The following is a 15,482-nucleotide window of genomic DNA, read 5'->3' on the forward strand; positions in this document are numbered from 1 at the left end:
AGCGCGCGCGTTACCTTCGAAGGCATCGCTGCATCGCTCTACTAGTTGTAGTCTACTTATGCGATAGGCCCTAGCTACTACAGTACGCGTTTCGCGCGTCATCGGTCGTTCGTCGCGTCGTCCCGCCGCCACTTCATCTCCAGCTCCGCGGTGACGATGGCGTGATCGCTCGGAAACGACATCGTCGGAAACGGCGCGTCGCTCACGAACCTCCCGCGACCGGTGTTATCCCGGGATACGAACCGGCACGAGAACCCCGGCCCGCGCTTCTGCCCGACGTACAGCACTTTCCGTGGGTCCTCGCCCGTGCCGTATCCGGCGGTGTCCTCGTTGAGGTCGAACAAGGCGGGGTCGCGGAATAAAATGTGGTCTTTGGGGTTCTTGTCCGTCATGTCGCTGCTCGCGCGCTCGGCCATCCGCACCGCCTTGTTCAGCTGCGGCTGAAGGTACGTCCGCGCGTTGAACGTCGTGTGCACGCGCGGGTCGCACACGCCCCAGCACGTCGCCATCTCGCGCCTCGCGATGTGATCGCTAAACTCGCGGACGCCTAGCCTTTTCCCCGGGACGTGATCGACGTACGTGTTCGCGTCCAGGCCCACGATGAGAAGCGGCGGCGGCGGCGCGAGCCACGGCTTCCCGCCCTCGCACTCCGCGGCCTCGTCCACGTCCTTGAGAATCATGAGCTTATCCAGCGCGTCCACGACGGGGATCGTCATGAGTCCGTTCGTGTCGCCGTGGAAAGACGCGACGACGAATCGCCGCCGGCCGTTCAAACGCGCCCCCCCCACTCCCTCCCCGTCCATCGCGTCCATCGCGTCCATCTCGTCCTCGTCGAGGCGCTCGACGCATCGAACGACAAACAGATCCCCGGGCGCGAGCGCGTCGCGCGCCTCCATCGCAAGCCGCGTCGCCGCCGCGGTGTCCTCGCCCCGCCACTCCTCCGCGTCGACGTCGAACCGTTCCTTCGCGAGCAGCACGACGCTGTTCTGGTCCCTCGCGCCGTCCATCGCCTCCGGAGTTAGCACGTGGTATTTCGCGCTCAAGACGTCGTGCGCTTTGAACGCGGCCACCATGGACGCGGAAACCTCCTGGAGGCACACGACGTCCGCGGACGACGCGGCGACTTCGGGGGATGCCAAAATCTCGCACGCGCGCGCCGTCTTATCCCTAAGCAGCGCTCGAACGAGCCCGGTCTTGACGCCGTGCCACGTGGCCACTGGCGCGAGTTGATTCACGACGTGCACGAGCACGGCGTCGAAAACCGCGAGGCACGTCAGCTGCAGCGGGAGCGACAGCCGCTCCTCCGTCTCCGTCGTCGCGGGATACTTCGCGCGCGTGATTTTCCGCAAGAGATGGCACGGCGTCGTCGCGCGCGTCTCCCCCGTCTTCGCGTCGAGGAGCGGCAGAGTCACGTCGAACATGAACGCCCTCCACGCGTTCCACCACGTCGCGAGGTCCGGCAGCGGCGGCTCGTACCCGTTGACGACGGACGGGCGGCACGCGCGATCGCCGTTCGCGAGCGCGATCGTGTTCGTGACGCGGTCGGGCATCGAGCACAGTCGCTTCGCGCCGAGCGTCTCGTCCCTCAGGAACCCGGACACGATCAGCCGCGGCGCGATGCGATCGCGGTAGTACGCCGCGGTCGCGTCCACGTCGTTCGCGTCGAACCCGGCGCCTCGCATCGCCTCGCACAGCGACGACATCGCGTCGTGCGGAAACACGACGCCGACGGGGACGTCGCGCTCGCCCGGCGACTCCACGAGCGCCTCGACCGCGGCCATCAGCGCGTCGTACGCGGGGTCGTCGTGCGCGACGTGGTACTCGAACGGGTTGTTGTTCACCGCCGCGACGTTCCACGTGGAGACGCGGAGGCGGCACGGGCGGTCGTCCATCGCGCCGAGGCCGCGCGCGGCGAAGGCGCGACGCGATCTGCGAGTGCGTCCATCCGCATCCAACGTTGGGGAAGTCGGGGTCTTGTCAACGCCCGGAAGCGCCGGGCGCGTAGTACGTACTCGAACGGCACGAAATCGTATGCGCTTCAGTCTCGTCGTCCCGATTTGGCGGTCAAGGCCGCGCGAAAGTCTGTCGAAGCGACGTCCTCTTCTTCTTCCACGACGCGCGCGTCAGAGTCACGCGCGCGCGAACGCACCCGCGCGGCAGTCACCTCACCTCACCCCCCGCGCCGTCGTCGTCGCTCGCCCCCCGCCGACCGACGCCTCTCCGCCGCACGTCATGGCCAGCGGCGTGGATTACAAAGGGATGTCCGGCCCGCGGGCGACGGGACACCAGACGAAATCGTGGGATCCCAAGTCGGGGCTCTACTACAACGGCAACTCCCAGCGCAGGACCGGGGAGTGCGCGCCGCAGGGCGTGCAGCCGAACCCGGTCATGGCCGCATGGAAGGACCCTGTGTGAGTGATTCGATCCTCATCGCGTCCGCGATGTCTTCCCCCCGCCGCGGTCGTCGCGCGATCGCGGGGGAAAAAAACGAAACGCGATTCCGTCGCTTCGCGAGGAAGGGGGAACAGCGAATGAATTCTCGCGCGCGATCGATCCTCCTCCTCCCCCCTCCCGCCGCGGCCGTCCCTCCTCCGCGAAGCGCCTCTCTGACATCCCCGTCCCCCATCCCTCCCCGCCGCTCCCTCCCTCTCGCAGCCGCATGCCGGACCTCCAGCCGCACGAGCGCCCCGTCTCGGACTCGCCGTGGGCGCGAGACGACAAAGATCCGTCGCACGTGGACGACGTGATCATCCCAGGCCGAAGAAAAACCGGCGCCTTCTCGCGAGCGTTCGTGGACTTCGTGAACGACGCGCCGTACGCGAAGGACCCGAAGATGAACGGCGTGCCCCCGCCCGGGTACTTCGGCAACGGCTGGGAGCACCCGAGCCGCAACCCGTCGAGGAACGAGTCCACGCAGTTGCCCTACGGCGTCGAGTACAACGAGCCGCCGGTGAACAATTACCCGACGGAGAAGCCGAATCACATCAGGCCCACGCGAAACATGTATCCGGATAAGACGGGCCTGAACAAGCAAGGGCTGATGTCCACCGGTCTCGCGTTCTTCGAGAACCGACCCGCGGAGAAGATGGGGATGTTCAGCGACGAGGCGAGGCAAAAGTATCTGGGCGAGCTGAAGGAACAGATGGACGCGCAAAAGGCGGACATGCGCATGAAGGAGCTCAAGCACTGGGGATGGGACGTCGGCGACGAGCCGAAACGGCACGCGGATGGCTTCGCGTTCCCCGCGTTCCTCAACATGATGGCCGGGCGGATGTCGCTGGACATGGACAAGGACGCGCTGAGAGATATCTTCGCGCAGTTTGACAGAGATCAGAGCGGGAACATCACGCACGACGAGCTGAAACACGTCGTGAAGAACCTGGACGGGACGGGTTTCATCTCGCCTTCCGAGCTGCGATACCTCCGAGAAAACATCGACGACATCATCGCGGACATCGACAAGGACGGGGACGGGGAGATCAACTACGGAGAGTTTGTCGACATGATGATTCACCTGAAGGAGCAGTTCAAGCAGCAGGACATGCGCGAGCTCTTCAGGACCTTCGACAAGGATAACAGCGGGAGCATCACCGCGGCGGAGCTGCGCAAGGCGGTGAGTCAGCTCGACGGGATCGGGTTGATGTCCGTCATGGAGCAGAGGGAGATGATGGAGAACCTAGACGCGATGATCAACGAGGCGGACACGGACGGGGACGGGACCGTGGATTACGAGGAGTTTGTCGCGATGATGACGAAGATGAACGAGGCGAAGGCGGCGGCGTAGGCGCGCGCGCGAGACGATCGATCGCGCGGTCGAGCGACGGCGCTTCAAAAATTGACGTTAAGCTTAAGTTTATCACCCCCGCCTACAGATTGTAAGAAGTCGGCACGCGCGCGCGCGTCAATCGTCGTCGTCCTCGCGCGCCGCCATGGTCTCGCGGAGCGCCTTGCCCTTCTTCTCCTTCTTCGCCTTCTTCTTCGCCTTCTTCGCGGCTCTGAGCTCCGCCGCCGTCTTCGGCTTGCTCGGCGCGTCCTCCTCGGCGGCGACCTCGGCAGCGACCTCCTCGGCGTCTCCCCCATCCTCCCCGCCGCCGCCGCCGCGCGCGCTCGTCACGACCTCCGCGACCGCGCCCGCGGCGTGCCACCGCGTCTCCGGGTCCTTCAGCTTGACGTCCGCGACGTCCACGCTCGCCGCCGGCGCCGGCGCCTCCGCCGCCGGCGCCGTCTCCGCGACGGACGCGAACGATTTCCCGTGGAACACCTCAACGGGCACCTCCTCGCCGGCGGCGACCGCCGCGGCTCTCGCCTCCTCCTTGTCCGCGCGCTCCTCCCAGTCCTCGAGTTCGGCGAGCCGCGCGCTCGAAGAGAGACCTCCTCCCTCGTCGCCCTCCCCCACCGCGTACTTCCTGATGATGTCCTCGTCGCCGTCCAGCGACTCCTCCTCCTCCTCCTCCGCGGCGACGTGATCGATCACCGGATACATCGGGTCCAACCCTCTCTTGACCGCCTCGCGCAGCAGCGCGTCTTTGCCGAGCACGACTCGCGTCTCCGCGTCCACGTCGTCGCCGAGGTCGCCGAGGTCGTCGTCGTCGCCGCTCCCGCCGTCCGCGTCTCTCTCCGCGTCTCGGCCTCGGAGCACCTCGCCGATGAGCTCCGCCTTGGCTCTCGCGACGAGCTTCCTCAGCGCCTCGCCCTCCAGCATCGTCGGGTCAACCATCAGCTGCGACTTACGCGTCGCGTCGCCGAGCGACTCGCGCACGGTGCCGTCGTCGTTGAACGTCGCCGCGTCCGCGTCGCCGTCGCCGTCGCTCTCCTCGACGTCGCTCAGCGCGACGCCGGTGAGCTCCATGCCTAAACCGGTGGACGCGTACCCGACCGTCGGCTCGCGGTGCGTCCGCGGTCGGGGTCGGTCGTCGTCGGCGGCGGCGGCGGCGTCTAATAACTCCGCGTCTAATAACTCCGCGTCGTCCGCCTGCGGGAGCGGGTCCACCGCGCGCTCCGTCGGGGACTCGCCGGCGTCGGACTCGAAGTCGTGCAAGTCCACGAACGGCATCAACCCCGGGTCGCGCGCGGGCTCGTTCGGTTTCCGCGGCTTCTTGTTCGTCGACGTCGTCGGCGGCGGCGGCGGCGGCGGCGACGGCGACGCGGCGGCGGTCGACGACGTCGCGCGAGCTTCCGCCGCTTTCAACGCCGCCGTCTCCACCGCCGCGACGAAAGCGTTCGCCTCGGCGGCGGTCAAGCCGGACATCGCGCCGGACGTCCGCGTCGCCGCGTTCGCGGCGGCCACCTCGCGCTCCGCGAACCCCGCCTCCTCCTCCTCCTCCTCCTCTCTCGCTTGCTTCCGTCGGCTGTACGCGAGCCCTCTCGACCGCCCACCCCCGAGGGGCGACCGCGGCGATCCGCGAGACAGCGCCGCCGCCGCCGCAGCCTCCGCCTCAGCGGCGCGGGAGCCGCCGACGGCGCGCCCGGCGGTCTCGGCGGTCTCGACGCGCTCGGGGCCGTTCTATACAAGCGAATGTCGGGGTGGAGTTGAAAGGCGTCAGTTGGCGTTGAAAGGCGCCGAGGCCGGGTATTGAAAGGGAGGGGTGGGCGGAGAGACACGCCGGGAAAAGTCCTTAAGGATCAGCGTTCACCACGCGAACGCGGTCGTATGGGGACCAGTGTATAGAACGCACCTCAAGCTCCGGCACGCCGCCGCCCCACCACACCGCCTTCGCGTCCAGCGGCATCGGCCCGGCGTCCTCGTCCTCGTCCTCGTCCTCGTCCTCCTCGCCGGAGTCGTGGCTTCCCAGACGCTGGTACTCCACCCCGACCCCGTCCTCGCCGCTCGCGACGGACCGCGCCTCGCACCGCAGAAGCTCGACTTGCTCCTTCAACGCCGCGATCGCGCGCTGCTGTTCCAACACGATCATCCGCGCCGCGGGGGAGAGCGTCTCCATCGACGCGCGCAACGTCGCGTCGTCCACGTCCGCGTCGGTCGACGCGCGAACGGTCGCCGTCAGCGTCGCGGCGTCGGCGGCGCGGGCGCGGTTCCGCGCCGTCGCCGTCTCGTACGCCGTCGGCGGCGGCTTGATCGGCCGCCACCCGGGCGCGCCGCGCGCCGCCGCGCGCGCCGCCGTCTCCTCGGCCGTTTCAAAGTCGAGAAGCGCCGCGCGCGCGGCGTCCGCGAGCTCGCGCGCGCTCTTTCTCGCGCGCTCGTACGCCCCGGGGGCGTACGCGACCTCCCCGCTCGTGGGCGGCGCGGGACCGCCGCCCGAGGCGGCGTCGGCGGAGGCGGAGACGCCGCGTTTCTTCTCTTCGTCTCGACTCGCGCGAAGAAGAAACGCCCTCTCGCCGCCCTCCAACGCGACCGCCTTCGCCTTCTCCGTTCGCGACAGAAACTTCGCCTCCGCGGCCTCGCCCGCGCCGCACGTCATCGTCGCGACGTACCTCGCGAACGACGCCGCGCCGCCGGTGACTCTCACGTCGTACATCGCCGGCCCCGGCATCTTCGATCGAGGCATGTACGCCGCGAGAAGAAAACTTCCGTCGCGCGTCGCCTTGTCCGCGATCCCGTCGTGCGCGTGGAACCGCGCCGCCGCCGCCCACGCGTGCAGGTGCGCGATCGAGGACACGCCGCTGACCCACACGCCGACGAGCGGGACGGAGAACGCGCGGTCCTCCGTCTCGAGCAGCGGCACGAGTCGCCGCGATTGGTCCATCGTGAGGAAGCCGGTTTCGATTTTCGACGCCTCCGGGTCCGCCGGACGCCTCTGCTTCGCGAGGAGGTCCGCGTGCACGGGCGAGTCCGCGGCGACGCGCGGGGGGAATATCGGCGACATCACGAACACTTGGTTCGGCACGAGAAGTAACGCCTCGATCTCGACCGTTTTCCCCGCGTCGGCGTCGTAGTCCACGAACCCGTCGTCGCCGACGCCCCCCGCGCGCGTCGCGACGGCGAAACGCGTCGGCCACAGCGCCCCCGGCCTGAGCGTCGTTCCATGCGAAGCGACGTCGGGGTGGAGTTCAAAGGCGTCAGACGGATTCGAAAGAAGGCGTGGGATGGGCGCAGAGAAACGTACAGTAGGCCGGGAAAAGTCCTCAAGAAACGGCGTTCACCGCGCGAACGCGGTCGCACGGGAACCGGCGTGAGATAAAACGCGCCTGAGCGTCACCCTCCGGCTGCACCTCCGGACGAAATCTTTCGCGACCGCGTCCGCGTCGCGCTCCCACGCGAGCGTCGTCGCCTTCAACCGCTCGCGCGTCGCGTCCTCGGTCTCCCCCGCGACGTCCTCCAGCGCGCGCGCGTCGACGACGACGCAGCCGGCGTCGTCGGCGGCGCCGTCGGACGCGTCGCCGTTCGCCGCGACGTCCCGTAACGTCATGATCGTGTCCGTTACGCCTGCACGGTCGTCGGCGGCGTCCAGCGTCGTCACGTCGCGCACTTTCACGTCGCCTCGCACGCGGACGACCTCGACGCCCTTCACGTCCGAGGCGCCCGCGTCGTCGCCGGCGTAGCGCCGCGCGTCGTCGCGCGATTCGATGATCTGAAACCGCGCGTCCTCCGCGCGACTCCGCGCTTTCGTCGCCGCCCTCGCGAGCGCGGCCGTGATCGCGCCGGAGACCCTGATCTCCGGCGCGTGCTGGTGCGACGACACGTGGACGGCGTCGCCGATCGCGGTGGCGTCCCACAGGCTGCGCCGCGAGGACGGGAATCGGAAGCTCCCGGGCGCGGTGGACGCGCTGACGATCGGGTCCGTTATGATGCCGAGCGCGCGCGCGCGCTTCTCCGGCCACATCACCGACCGCTTCAGCGCTTCGATGTCGATCGCGTTCGGGTCCTTCTCCTCCGCCTCCGTCGCGGCGGCGCGCCGCGGCCTCGGCGCGGCGTCGGACGCCGTGAGCGAGGAGGAGGACGACGGGAAGTAGGCTGAGCTGTACGCGCGATCGTTCATCGCGGACGACGACGACGGGAATCTCCGCGTCGTCGCGAACAGCGGCGCGGGAGGGTAGTCCACCGAGGAGAACGTCCCGCCGCGATCGAGCGAGGAGGAGGACGCGCTCGCGTCCTCCGCGGCGGCCGCGCGATCGTCGCTCATGGCTGCCCGCGCGTCCGCTCGCCGCGTCGCTCGCTGTGGCGCGTCCGGTCGTCTCCTCGTTCGAATTCCTTCCTTCCGTTCGCGCGTAAAACTTCGCCGGGCCGATGAGTGACGTTCGTTGATCGGTCGAACGCGATGAAGCTGCAGCATGGAAACCGACGCGTGGTTTGAAGATGATGATTTGACCCATGCATCCGTCTGATGAATTATCCCACGAGGGCGCCATCCACGCGGTCTCGGAGCCGTCGTCGCGTCGACACTCCGTCGATCGCGCGCGAGGGCGTCGCGCACGTCACCTCACGCGATGTCCGCGATGTCCGCGCTCGCGTCCTCCGCGCCACCGTGCGCCGCGAGGCGGCCGTCCAGCGCGACCGCGGCGACGTCGCGCGCGCCGCCGCCGCTCCGTCGCCATCGCGACGGCCGCTCGTCGTCGTCGTCGTCGTCGTCGCTATCCGCTCGCGCGATCCCGACGCCGTCCACCTCCTCGTCGTCCGCGCCGACGACGTCCGCGAACGACGACGCGCGGACGCAGGCCGACTTCGACGCGCTGTGGACGTGGCTCGAGCGCGAGGGCGCGGACGTCGCGAGCGTCTCGCCCGCGCTCGTGGACGCGACGCCGGGAGGACGCGGCTGGGGCCTCGTCGCGACGCGAGACGTCGGCGGCGGCGACGCCGCGATCGTCGTCCCGCGCGCGCTCTGGATGACGAAAGAGACGGCGTTCGCGTCGAAGATCGGTACCGCGCTCGATCCGGAGACGACGCCGCCGTGGTGCGCGCTCGCGCTGCAGCTCCTGCACGAGAAATCCCTCGGCGACGACTCGAGATGGGCGGCGTACATCAGGCGCGTTCTGTGCATGCACTGGTTCCCATACGACCGCGTCGGCGTGGTGAACGCCGATCCTTAAGGACTTTACTCCCCGGCGTCTCTCTCCGCCCAGGGTCCCTCGTATCAACGCCCGCCCTCGGCGCCTTTCAACTCCACCTGACGCATTTCAACTCCACCCCGACGTTCGCTCGTATGGACCCTCGACCCTCATCAGATGCCTCCCGCGCGTCGAAGCGTTGGACGCGCCTCTCTTCTGGTCCTCGGAAGAGCTCGCCGAGCTCGCGGGGACGCAGCTGCTCGCGAACGCGGCGGGGTACGACTCGTACGTCCGCGGGACGCACGCGGCGCTGAAGGAAACCACGTTCAAGGAGCACCCGGCGCTCTTCGGGGACGCCGGGGACGACGACGGCGGCGGCGCGTTTTCGGAGCGCGAATTTTTGTGGGCGTTCGGCGTGCTCCGGTCCCGCGCGCTCCCTCCGGTGGACCAAGGCGAGAGCATCGCGCTGATCCCCGGCATAGACATGGCGAACCACGACGGACTGTGCTCGCAGACGTGGCAGCTGAATAACGGCGGGATCGCGGCCGTTTTCGGCGGGCGCGGCGGCGCGGACGGCGGCGGCTCCGTGCTGCTCCGCGTCGAGAAGACCAAAGCCGGCGGCGCCAAACGAGGCGAAGAGATTCGGTGCAACTACGGCCCCGCGAATATCGACTCGCAGTTCGCGCTGGACTACGGGTTCGTGGACGCGTTCTGCTCGAGGCCGGGGTACGTCCTCGGGCCGCTGTCGATCCCGGAGGACGACGTCAACGCGTTCGATAAGATGGACGTGCTGTCCGTCGCGGGATTGAAGGAGAGCCCGGCGTTTACGATTCGCGCGTTTGAGGACCCGCCGCCGGAGATGGTCGTCTTCATGCGACTGTTAAACCTGAAGAACGACGACGCGTTCCTACTCGAGGCGATCTTTCGCCAGGAGTGCTGGGCCCTCATCTCCGACCCGGTGAGCCCTGACAACGAAGCCGACGCGTGCGTCACGATGCTCAGGCGCGTTCTCATTACACCGGTCCCCATACGACCGCGTCGGCGTGGTGAACGCCGTTACTTAAGGACTTTCGCCGGCGCCCTCTCCGTCGCTCTCGTCCGATCAAACGTCCACGTCATCAAATTACTAACCAATCACATCCCCTCCCGCCATATCTCCCACCAATCAAACGCCCCTCAGAGGGTGCGAGGAAGCATTGGGTGCGTACGCCACGAAGATCGAGGACGACCGCGGCGTCGCGGACGACGCCGACGCGTCCCCGCGACTGCGGCTCGCCGCGCGCGTGCGCATGGGGGAGAAGCAGGCGCTCGAGGAGGTGCTGGGGTACTACGCGTCGGTCGAGGCGCGGCTGGATCGGACGGAGTACTACCAGGAGCGGCGACTGCGGAGTCTCAACTTGCTCGATCGCGACGGGAACTCGACGTACGATCCGTTTCAGGACACGATGGCGTGACGCGACGCGACGCGACGCGACGCGAGCGGCGGCGGCGGCGGCGGGGCGAGGTTGTGATGAAGACGATGAGATGTATGCCGCGTCGGCGCGCCGCGTTTGTTCGTTCGTTCGTTCGTTCGTTTGTGGGCACGCAGAGGCGTTCCTCGCCTGTCCGCGTGTCGTAGCTCCATTTTTCAGCGGTCTCGTACGAAATATGTTCATCGGTCAGTTGAAAGGGGATGCGATCAAATGTTGAAACCGAAGGGTGGGTGAAAAACGTTTCGTACTCAACACACCTGCGAGCCAAACACACACACACAATTTGCCCGATCGCGATCGCGCTCGGCGCATCAGCCGCGACCGAGGTTGACATTGTTGATCCAGTGAGACGCGCGCGGCGTCGGGCCGCGCACGAGAAGACGCGCGACGGGAGCGGCGTCCTCGCGCGGTCTTTGAGTAAGGCGCGGCGGCGTCGGAGCGCGCGAATCCGCTCGCGCGCGCGCGCCTCGGTCGTCGCGAGGCGACGCGCGCGGCGAGATTCGATCCGCCGGAATTTAGCGAGGCAAGCGAAAGAGAGAGAAGAGAATTAACATCAACCGACGGCCAAGATGCTCGGCGAGCTCGTCGTCCACGGGCGACGCACCGCGCACGTGATCTTGAACTCGGACCCGAAGCCTAACCTGTCGCACGGCGACGTCGTCGCGCTCCTCGGCCAGGACGACGACGTCCCGTACGCGGCGAACGCGTACGCCGACGACGCGGGCGGAGGCGGGGCGCGGTACCGATTCGAACAGTGCCGCTCCCTCGCGCGCGACGACTTCGCGTCGTCGGTCGGGCTGCACGCGCCGACGACGCACCTGGAGATCGTGCGCCGACCGGGCGGGGAGTTCTGGGGGTTCCGAAGCCGCGCGTCGGGAGGGAAGATGCTCCAGGCGACGAGGAAAGCGCGCCGCAGGCTCGTGTTCGCGTCGTCGCATTTCGGCACGTGGGAGGAGTGGATCCTCCTCCCGGGCGTCTCCGAGGATCTGTCCTCGCCGTGGACGACGCGCGACTTGGTGTTCAAGAACAGGCGCGTCGACGGCGTGCGGCTGCGCGTCACCGCGCTGCGCGTCGGTACCGCGATCGACCCGGACCTGGGCGGGGTCTCTACCGCGACGTCGCTCGCGAACTCGCCGACGCGGACGAGTTCCGCGTTTGACGACTCGATCGTCTCGACGACGAGATCAGTCACCGGCCGCGGGGACGCGGGCCCCGAAGACCCGACGCTCTCGTTTCTGCGCGAGGAGGACGACACGCTGGACGACACGGACGACGGACGGCTGCCGTCCGCGCCCGGGAGCCCCGCGGAGTTCTTCTCTCCCACCGCGGAGCCGTCGTCGTCGTCCGACCCGTCGCCGTCGCGGGGCGCGCGGGTTCCCCGGGATCGGCCGCCGCCGAACGCGTTCCGCCGCCCGCTCTTCGCGGAGGGGGGGAGCGGTCCTGGTTCCCGTCCCGGTTCCCGTCCCGGCTCGACCCGCGCGTCTCCGAGCGGCCGCGCGATCGCGGACGCGTCGTTCGCGTCATCGTCCGCGGGCGGCGACGGAAGCCGCGAGCACGCGTCCGCGCTGAGAGCCATGGGCGGCGTCGTCGCGAAGGAGTTCGTCGCGGCGTTGACGAAGGAAGTCGCCGCGCGCGCGGCGATCGAAAAGGAAGTGCTCCGACTGCATTCGAGCTCGGAGGAACTACGGGAGTGGGCGCTCGCGGAGCTGGACCTGCTTCGGGCGTACTCGCGCGAGCATGTGGAGGAGCTCGCGCGGACGATCGAGGATCATCGCGTGAACGCGGCGCTCGCGGACGCGTCGCTCGCGAACGCGGAGGGCGCGAACGAAGAGCTCAAGGCGTCGACGCGTCGTCTGCTCACGGTGGTCGAACACAGGGCGATCTACGCGTGCGGCGTGTTCGCGCGACGGCGCGAGCGCCACGTCACCGCGAGGTGCTTCGACGCGTGGTGGAGCGTTCACGCGGACGTCCAGAGGAAGAATACGCTGCTCCGTAGAATCGGCGCCAGGCTCGGGAACGTCGCGCTCGCGCGCGCGCTCGACGGCTGGAGAGGAGCCGCCGCGGATCGGATCGCGCTGCGGCGCCGGACGCGTCTGCACGTCATGCGGTGGTCGCACGTCCTCGAGAGCTCCGCGTTTCGCGCGTGGGCGTCGACGTCGAGGTCGGAGATCATGCGCCGCCGCGCGATCGCGGCGACGACGCGAAGGAACCGGAGGAGGACGACGGAGCCGGCGTTTCATCGGTGGCGCCTGCGCGTTCATTCGATTCGCGCGACGCGCGAGAGGACGGCGGTCGACGACGCGACGAAGATGGCGCGCATGAACGCGCAGCGGCGCGGGTTCGAGTACATCGCGACGAAGCGCCTGCGACGGATGGCGTACGACGCGATGTGGGCGTGGAGTGACCAAGCGTCGCGGCAGCGTCGGACGCGGCGGGTGCACACGCGAAACGCGATGCGTTTCGACGCGCGAGCGACGCGTCGGTTCCTGAGCAAAGTCCTCACCGGGTGGCAGAACGTCGCGTCGCGGGATCGGTTCGTCCGCCGCGTCGTCGAGCAGAGGCGCGCGCGCGTCGGGCGCGCGATTTACCGCGGCGCGTTCGCGCGGTGGGCGAACTGGGCGAATTTAAGCGCGTCGCGACGCAAGCTCGTGTCGTTGATTTTCGCGCGAAACGTCATCCGCGCGATCGACCTCGCGTGGCGCGCGTGGAAGAAGACGTGCGACGACGAGCGCGCGCGGCGGCAGAGGATAATGACGCACGCGGCCGGGCGGCTCGTGCGCGGGCCCGCGACGACGTGCTTCGTGTCGTGGCGCGTCAGGGTGATGGAGAAGCAGCAGAAACGCGCGCTGGCGTCCAAGGTGGTCAAACGCTGGTCGCGGCGGCTCGCGTTCAGCGCGTTTCGGTCCTGGTTTCTGTGCGCTCGACGCGCGCGCAGAGACCGGCGCGTCGTCGCGCGGTTCCGCGCGAGGGCGACGAGCAGAGACTTGGCGTACGCGTTCGACGGGTTTCGCGCGGGCGCGACGCGGCGGAAGCGGCTGCGAGCGTTGTCCGTCAACGCCGCGGCGCGGATGCGCCACGAATGTTTATCGCGCGCGTTTTACGGCTGGGAGGCGAGCGCGTCCGAGGCGGCGCGCGCGAGACGGCGCGCGAGACGCGCGACCGAGTTCGCCGCGCGAAAGACGCGCGAGAGGACGGCGGCGGCGTGGGCGGAGGCGGCGCGCGAGACGAAGCGCGAGCGCGCGCTGGCGACGCGCGCGGCGTCCAAAGCGTACCGCTGGACCCGATGGCGCGCGTTTAACGCCTGGGAGACGCGCGTTACGGACGAGAGGCGGAAGCGCGAGTTTCTCCGCAAACACGCGACGCGCGTCACGAAGCGGCACCTCGCCGCGGGGTTCGCGACGTGGGGGGAGAAGACGAGGGAGAACAAGAAGAAACGGTCGTTGATGCGTCGATACGTCGAGAAAATGTCCCAACGCGAGCTTCGCCGCGCGATGAACGGATGGCTCACGCACCACGACGCGGCGGTGTCCGCGAAAAACCTGGAACGGAGAGCCGCCCTGCGCATGCGGCGGCGGCGCGCGTCGAGGGCGTTCAACTCCTGGGTTTTCATCGCGGAGCGCTCGAGAGACGCGAGGCGTTTCGCGCGCCGCGCCGTCTCGAAGCTCCGCGCTCGCGTCACGGCGGACGCGTTCGATCGCTGGCTTCTCCACGTCGACGCCGCGGCGCGCCGCGCGGCGCAGATGGATCGCGTCGTCGCGCGGTGGACGCACCTCCGGCACGCGCGCGTCGTCGCCGGCTGGCGCGTCGCCGCCGCGACGCGTCGCCGTCACCGGACGATCGCGTCGCGCGTGATCGCGCGGATGTCCCGAGCGACGCTCGCGCGAGCGTTCGCGTCCTGGCGCGACGACGCCGCGCGGTTCAGAAAGTTCAAGTCTCTGTGCTTCAAGGTGGCGAACGCGCGCCTCGCGTCGGCGTTCAACGCGTGGCGGGCGGACGCCGACGCGGCGAGGGCGACGCGGCGCGCGACGCGTAAGGCTGACGCGATGCGGGCGCGCGGGGAACGACGCGTGGTCGCGACCGCGCTGTTCGCGTGGCGCGCGGAGCACGAGAAGCTCGCGCACGCGAAGCGGATCATTCGCAACCACGTGGCGAGGATCACGGCGAACGTCGCGCGCGAGTGCGTCAAGACGTGGATCGACGTCGTGGAGAAGAAGAAGGCGGAGGTTGCGAATTTGAAAAAGTGTCTCACGCGGAAGCGCGTGGCGCAGAAATGGTTTCTGCGCTGGTACTGGGACGCGTTCGATAACGACATCCAGGACGCGCTGGCGAACATCTTAGGGACGACGGAGAGCACGATGAACGACGTGTACTCGTCGCCGGCTGGCCCTGGAGGCGCGCCGAGCGCTATCCGAGGGATGATGGCCATCGGCGCGCGCGGCGGGTTTTCCGACAGCGACGACGACGACGACGACGGCGACCCCGGCGGCGGCGGCGGCTCCGATTCGTCGGACGACTCCGACGATTATTCAGACCGCGGCGAGTCCTCCGGCGGCGTGAACCGCCACCGCCTCGGCGACGTCGACGACGCGGACGACATCGCCGAGGCTGCGGACGCGCTGTTCGCGTCGCGGGCGCACGGCGTGACCTTTGACCCGAAAAACGCGGGGGACGTTCGCAAGGCGCGGCGGATGATGCGGCAGGCGGCGGCGAAGAGCGCGTCCGTGACGAAGGAGAAGCCGGGAGACGCCGCGGCCGGGGCTGGGAAGAAGAAGAAGAAGGAGAGGACGCCGCCGACGCGGCCGACGCGCGAGCCCGCGGCGGTGACGAAGCCGCGCGTGGACGCGGAGTCGAGCTCGAGCGCCGCCGCCGCCGTCGACGCGGAGGCGGACGCGTGGCTCGACTCGCCGAACGACGACGACGTCGACGCGAGCGGCGGCGCGGTGAAGGACGCGAGGAACGCGCCCGCGGCTTCGGACGAGGTCGAGCCGTTTAACGCTCGCATCGAGCGCGTTTTAGAGGAGGAGAAGAACGTGAGGAAGGCTGGTGGTGATTTTTTTGGTTTCCTGTGAC

General features: G+C 68.8%; 6 protein-coding genes across 6 annotated transcripts; 4 read left to right on the plus strand and 2 right to left on the minus strand.

The window, feature by feature from the left end:
* Positions 1 to 26: 26 nt before the first annotated feature.
* On the minus strand, positions 27 to 1,914 carry MICPUCDRAFT_53577 (uncharacterized protein). Its single transcript, XM_003063802.1, has one exon. It carries the CDS (start codon positions 1,890 to 1,892, stop codon positions 99 to 101), a length of 1,794 nt encoding a protein of 597 aa, XP_003063848.1. The 5' UTR covers positions 1,893 to 1,914; the 3' UTR covers positions 27 to 98.
* A 318-nt stretch (positions 1,915 to 2,232) lies between these two features.
* Positions 2,233 to 2,415, plus strand: MICPUCDRAFT_53578 (uncharacterized protein; the record flags this gene model as incomplete). The annotated part of the gene is made up of 1 exon (XM_003063638.1): positions 2,233 to 2,415. The coding sequence occupies one exon, from the start codon at positions 2,233 to 2,235 to the stop codon at positions 2,413 to 2,415; it is 183 nt and encodes a 60-aa protein (XP_003063684.1).
* Positions 2,416 to 3,298: 883 nt separating this feature from the next.
* Positions 3,299 to 3,751, plus strand: MICPUCDRAFT_8872 (uncharacterized protein; the record flags this gene model as incomplete). The annotated part of the gene is made up of 1 exon (XM_003063639.1): positions 3,299 to 3,751. A coding segment is annotated over one exon (453 nt), but the record flags the coding sequence as incomplete, so codon positions are not given.
* Positions 3,752 to 3,901: 150 nt separating this feature from the next.
* MICPUCDRAFT_48992 (uncharacterized protein) lies at positions 3,902 to 8,078 on the minus strand (the record flags this gene model as incomplete). The annotated part of the gene is made up of 3 exons (XM_003063803.1): positions 3,902 to 5,224; positions 5,676 to 6,829; positions 7,118 to 8,078. The coding sequence occupies 3 exons, from the start codon at positions 8,076 to 8,078 to the stop codon at positions 3,902 to 3,904; spliced, it is 3,438 nt and encodes a 1,145-aa protein (XP_003063849.1).
* Positions 8,079 to 8,353: 275 nt separating this feature from the next.
* On the plus strand, positions 8,354 to 10,394 carry MICPUCDRAFT_36635 (uncharacterized protein; the record flags this gene model as incomplete). Its single annotated transcript, XM_003063640.1, has 3 exons — positions 8,354 to 8,918; positions 9,118 to 9,924; positions 10,121 to 10,394. The coding sequence occupies exons 1-3, from the start codon at positions 8,383 to 8,385 to the stop codon at positions 10,392 to 10,394; spliced, it is 1,617 nt and encodes a 538-aa protein (XP_003063686.1). The 5' UTR covers positions 8,354 to 8,382.
* A 587-nt stretch (positions 10,395 to 10,981) lies between these two features.
* MICPUCDRAFT_53582 (uncharacterized protein) lies at positions 10,982 to 15,481 on the plus strand (the record flags this gene model as incomplete). The annotated part of the gene is made up of 1 exon (XM_003063641.1): positions 10,982 to 15,481. One exon carries the CDS (start codon positions 10,982 to 10,984, stop codon positions 15,479 to 15,481), a length of 4,500 nt encoding a protein of 1,499 aa, XP_003063687.1.
* Position 15,482: the final 1 nt, after the last annotated feature.

The sequence above is a fragment of the Micromonas pusilla genome (assembly GCF_000151265.4).
Source record: "Micromonas pusilla CCMP1545 genomic scaffold MICPUCscaffold_15, whole genome shotgun sequence".
NCBI lineage: Eukaryota > Viridiplantae > Chlorophyta > Mamiellophyceae > Mamiellales > Mamiellaceae > Micromonas > Micromonas pusilla.

What these genes read in the sequence shown, in the direction of transcription:
- MICPUCDRAFT_53577 (XM_003063802.1), bottom strand. Translation starts at nt 1,892, where the DNA reads ATGGACGACCGCCCGTGCCGCCTCCGCGTCTCCACGTGGAACGTCGCG.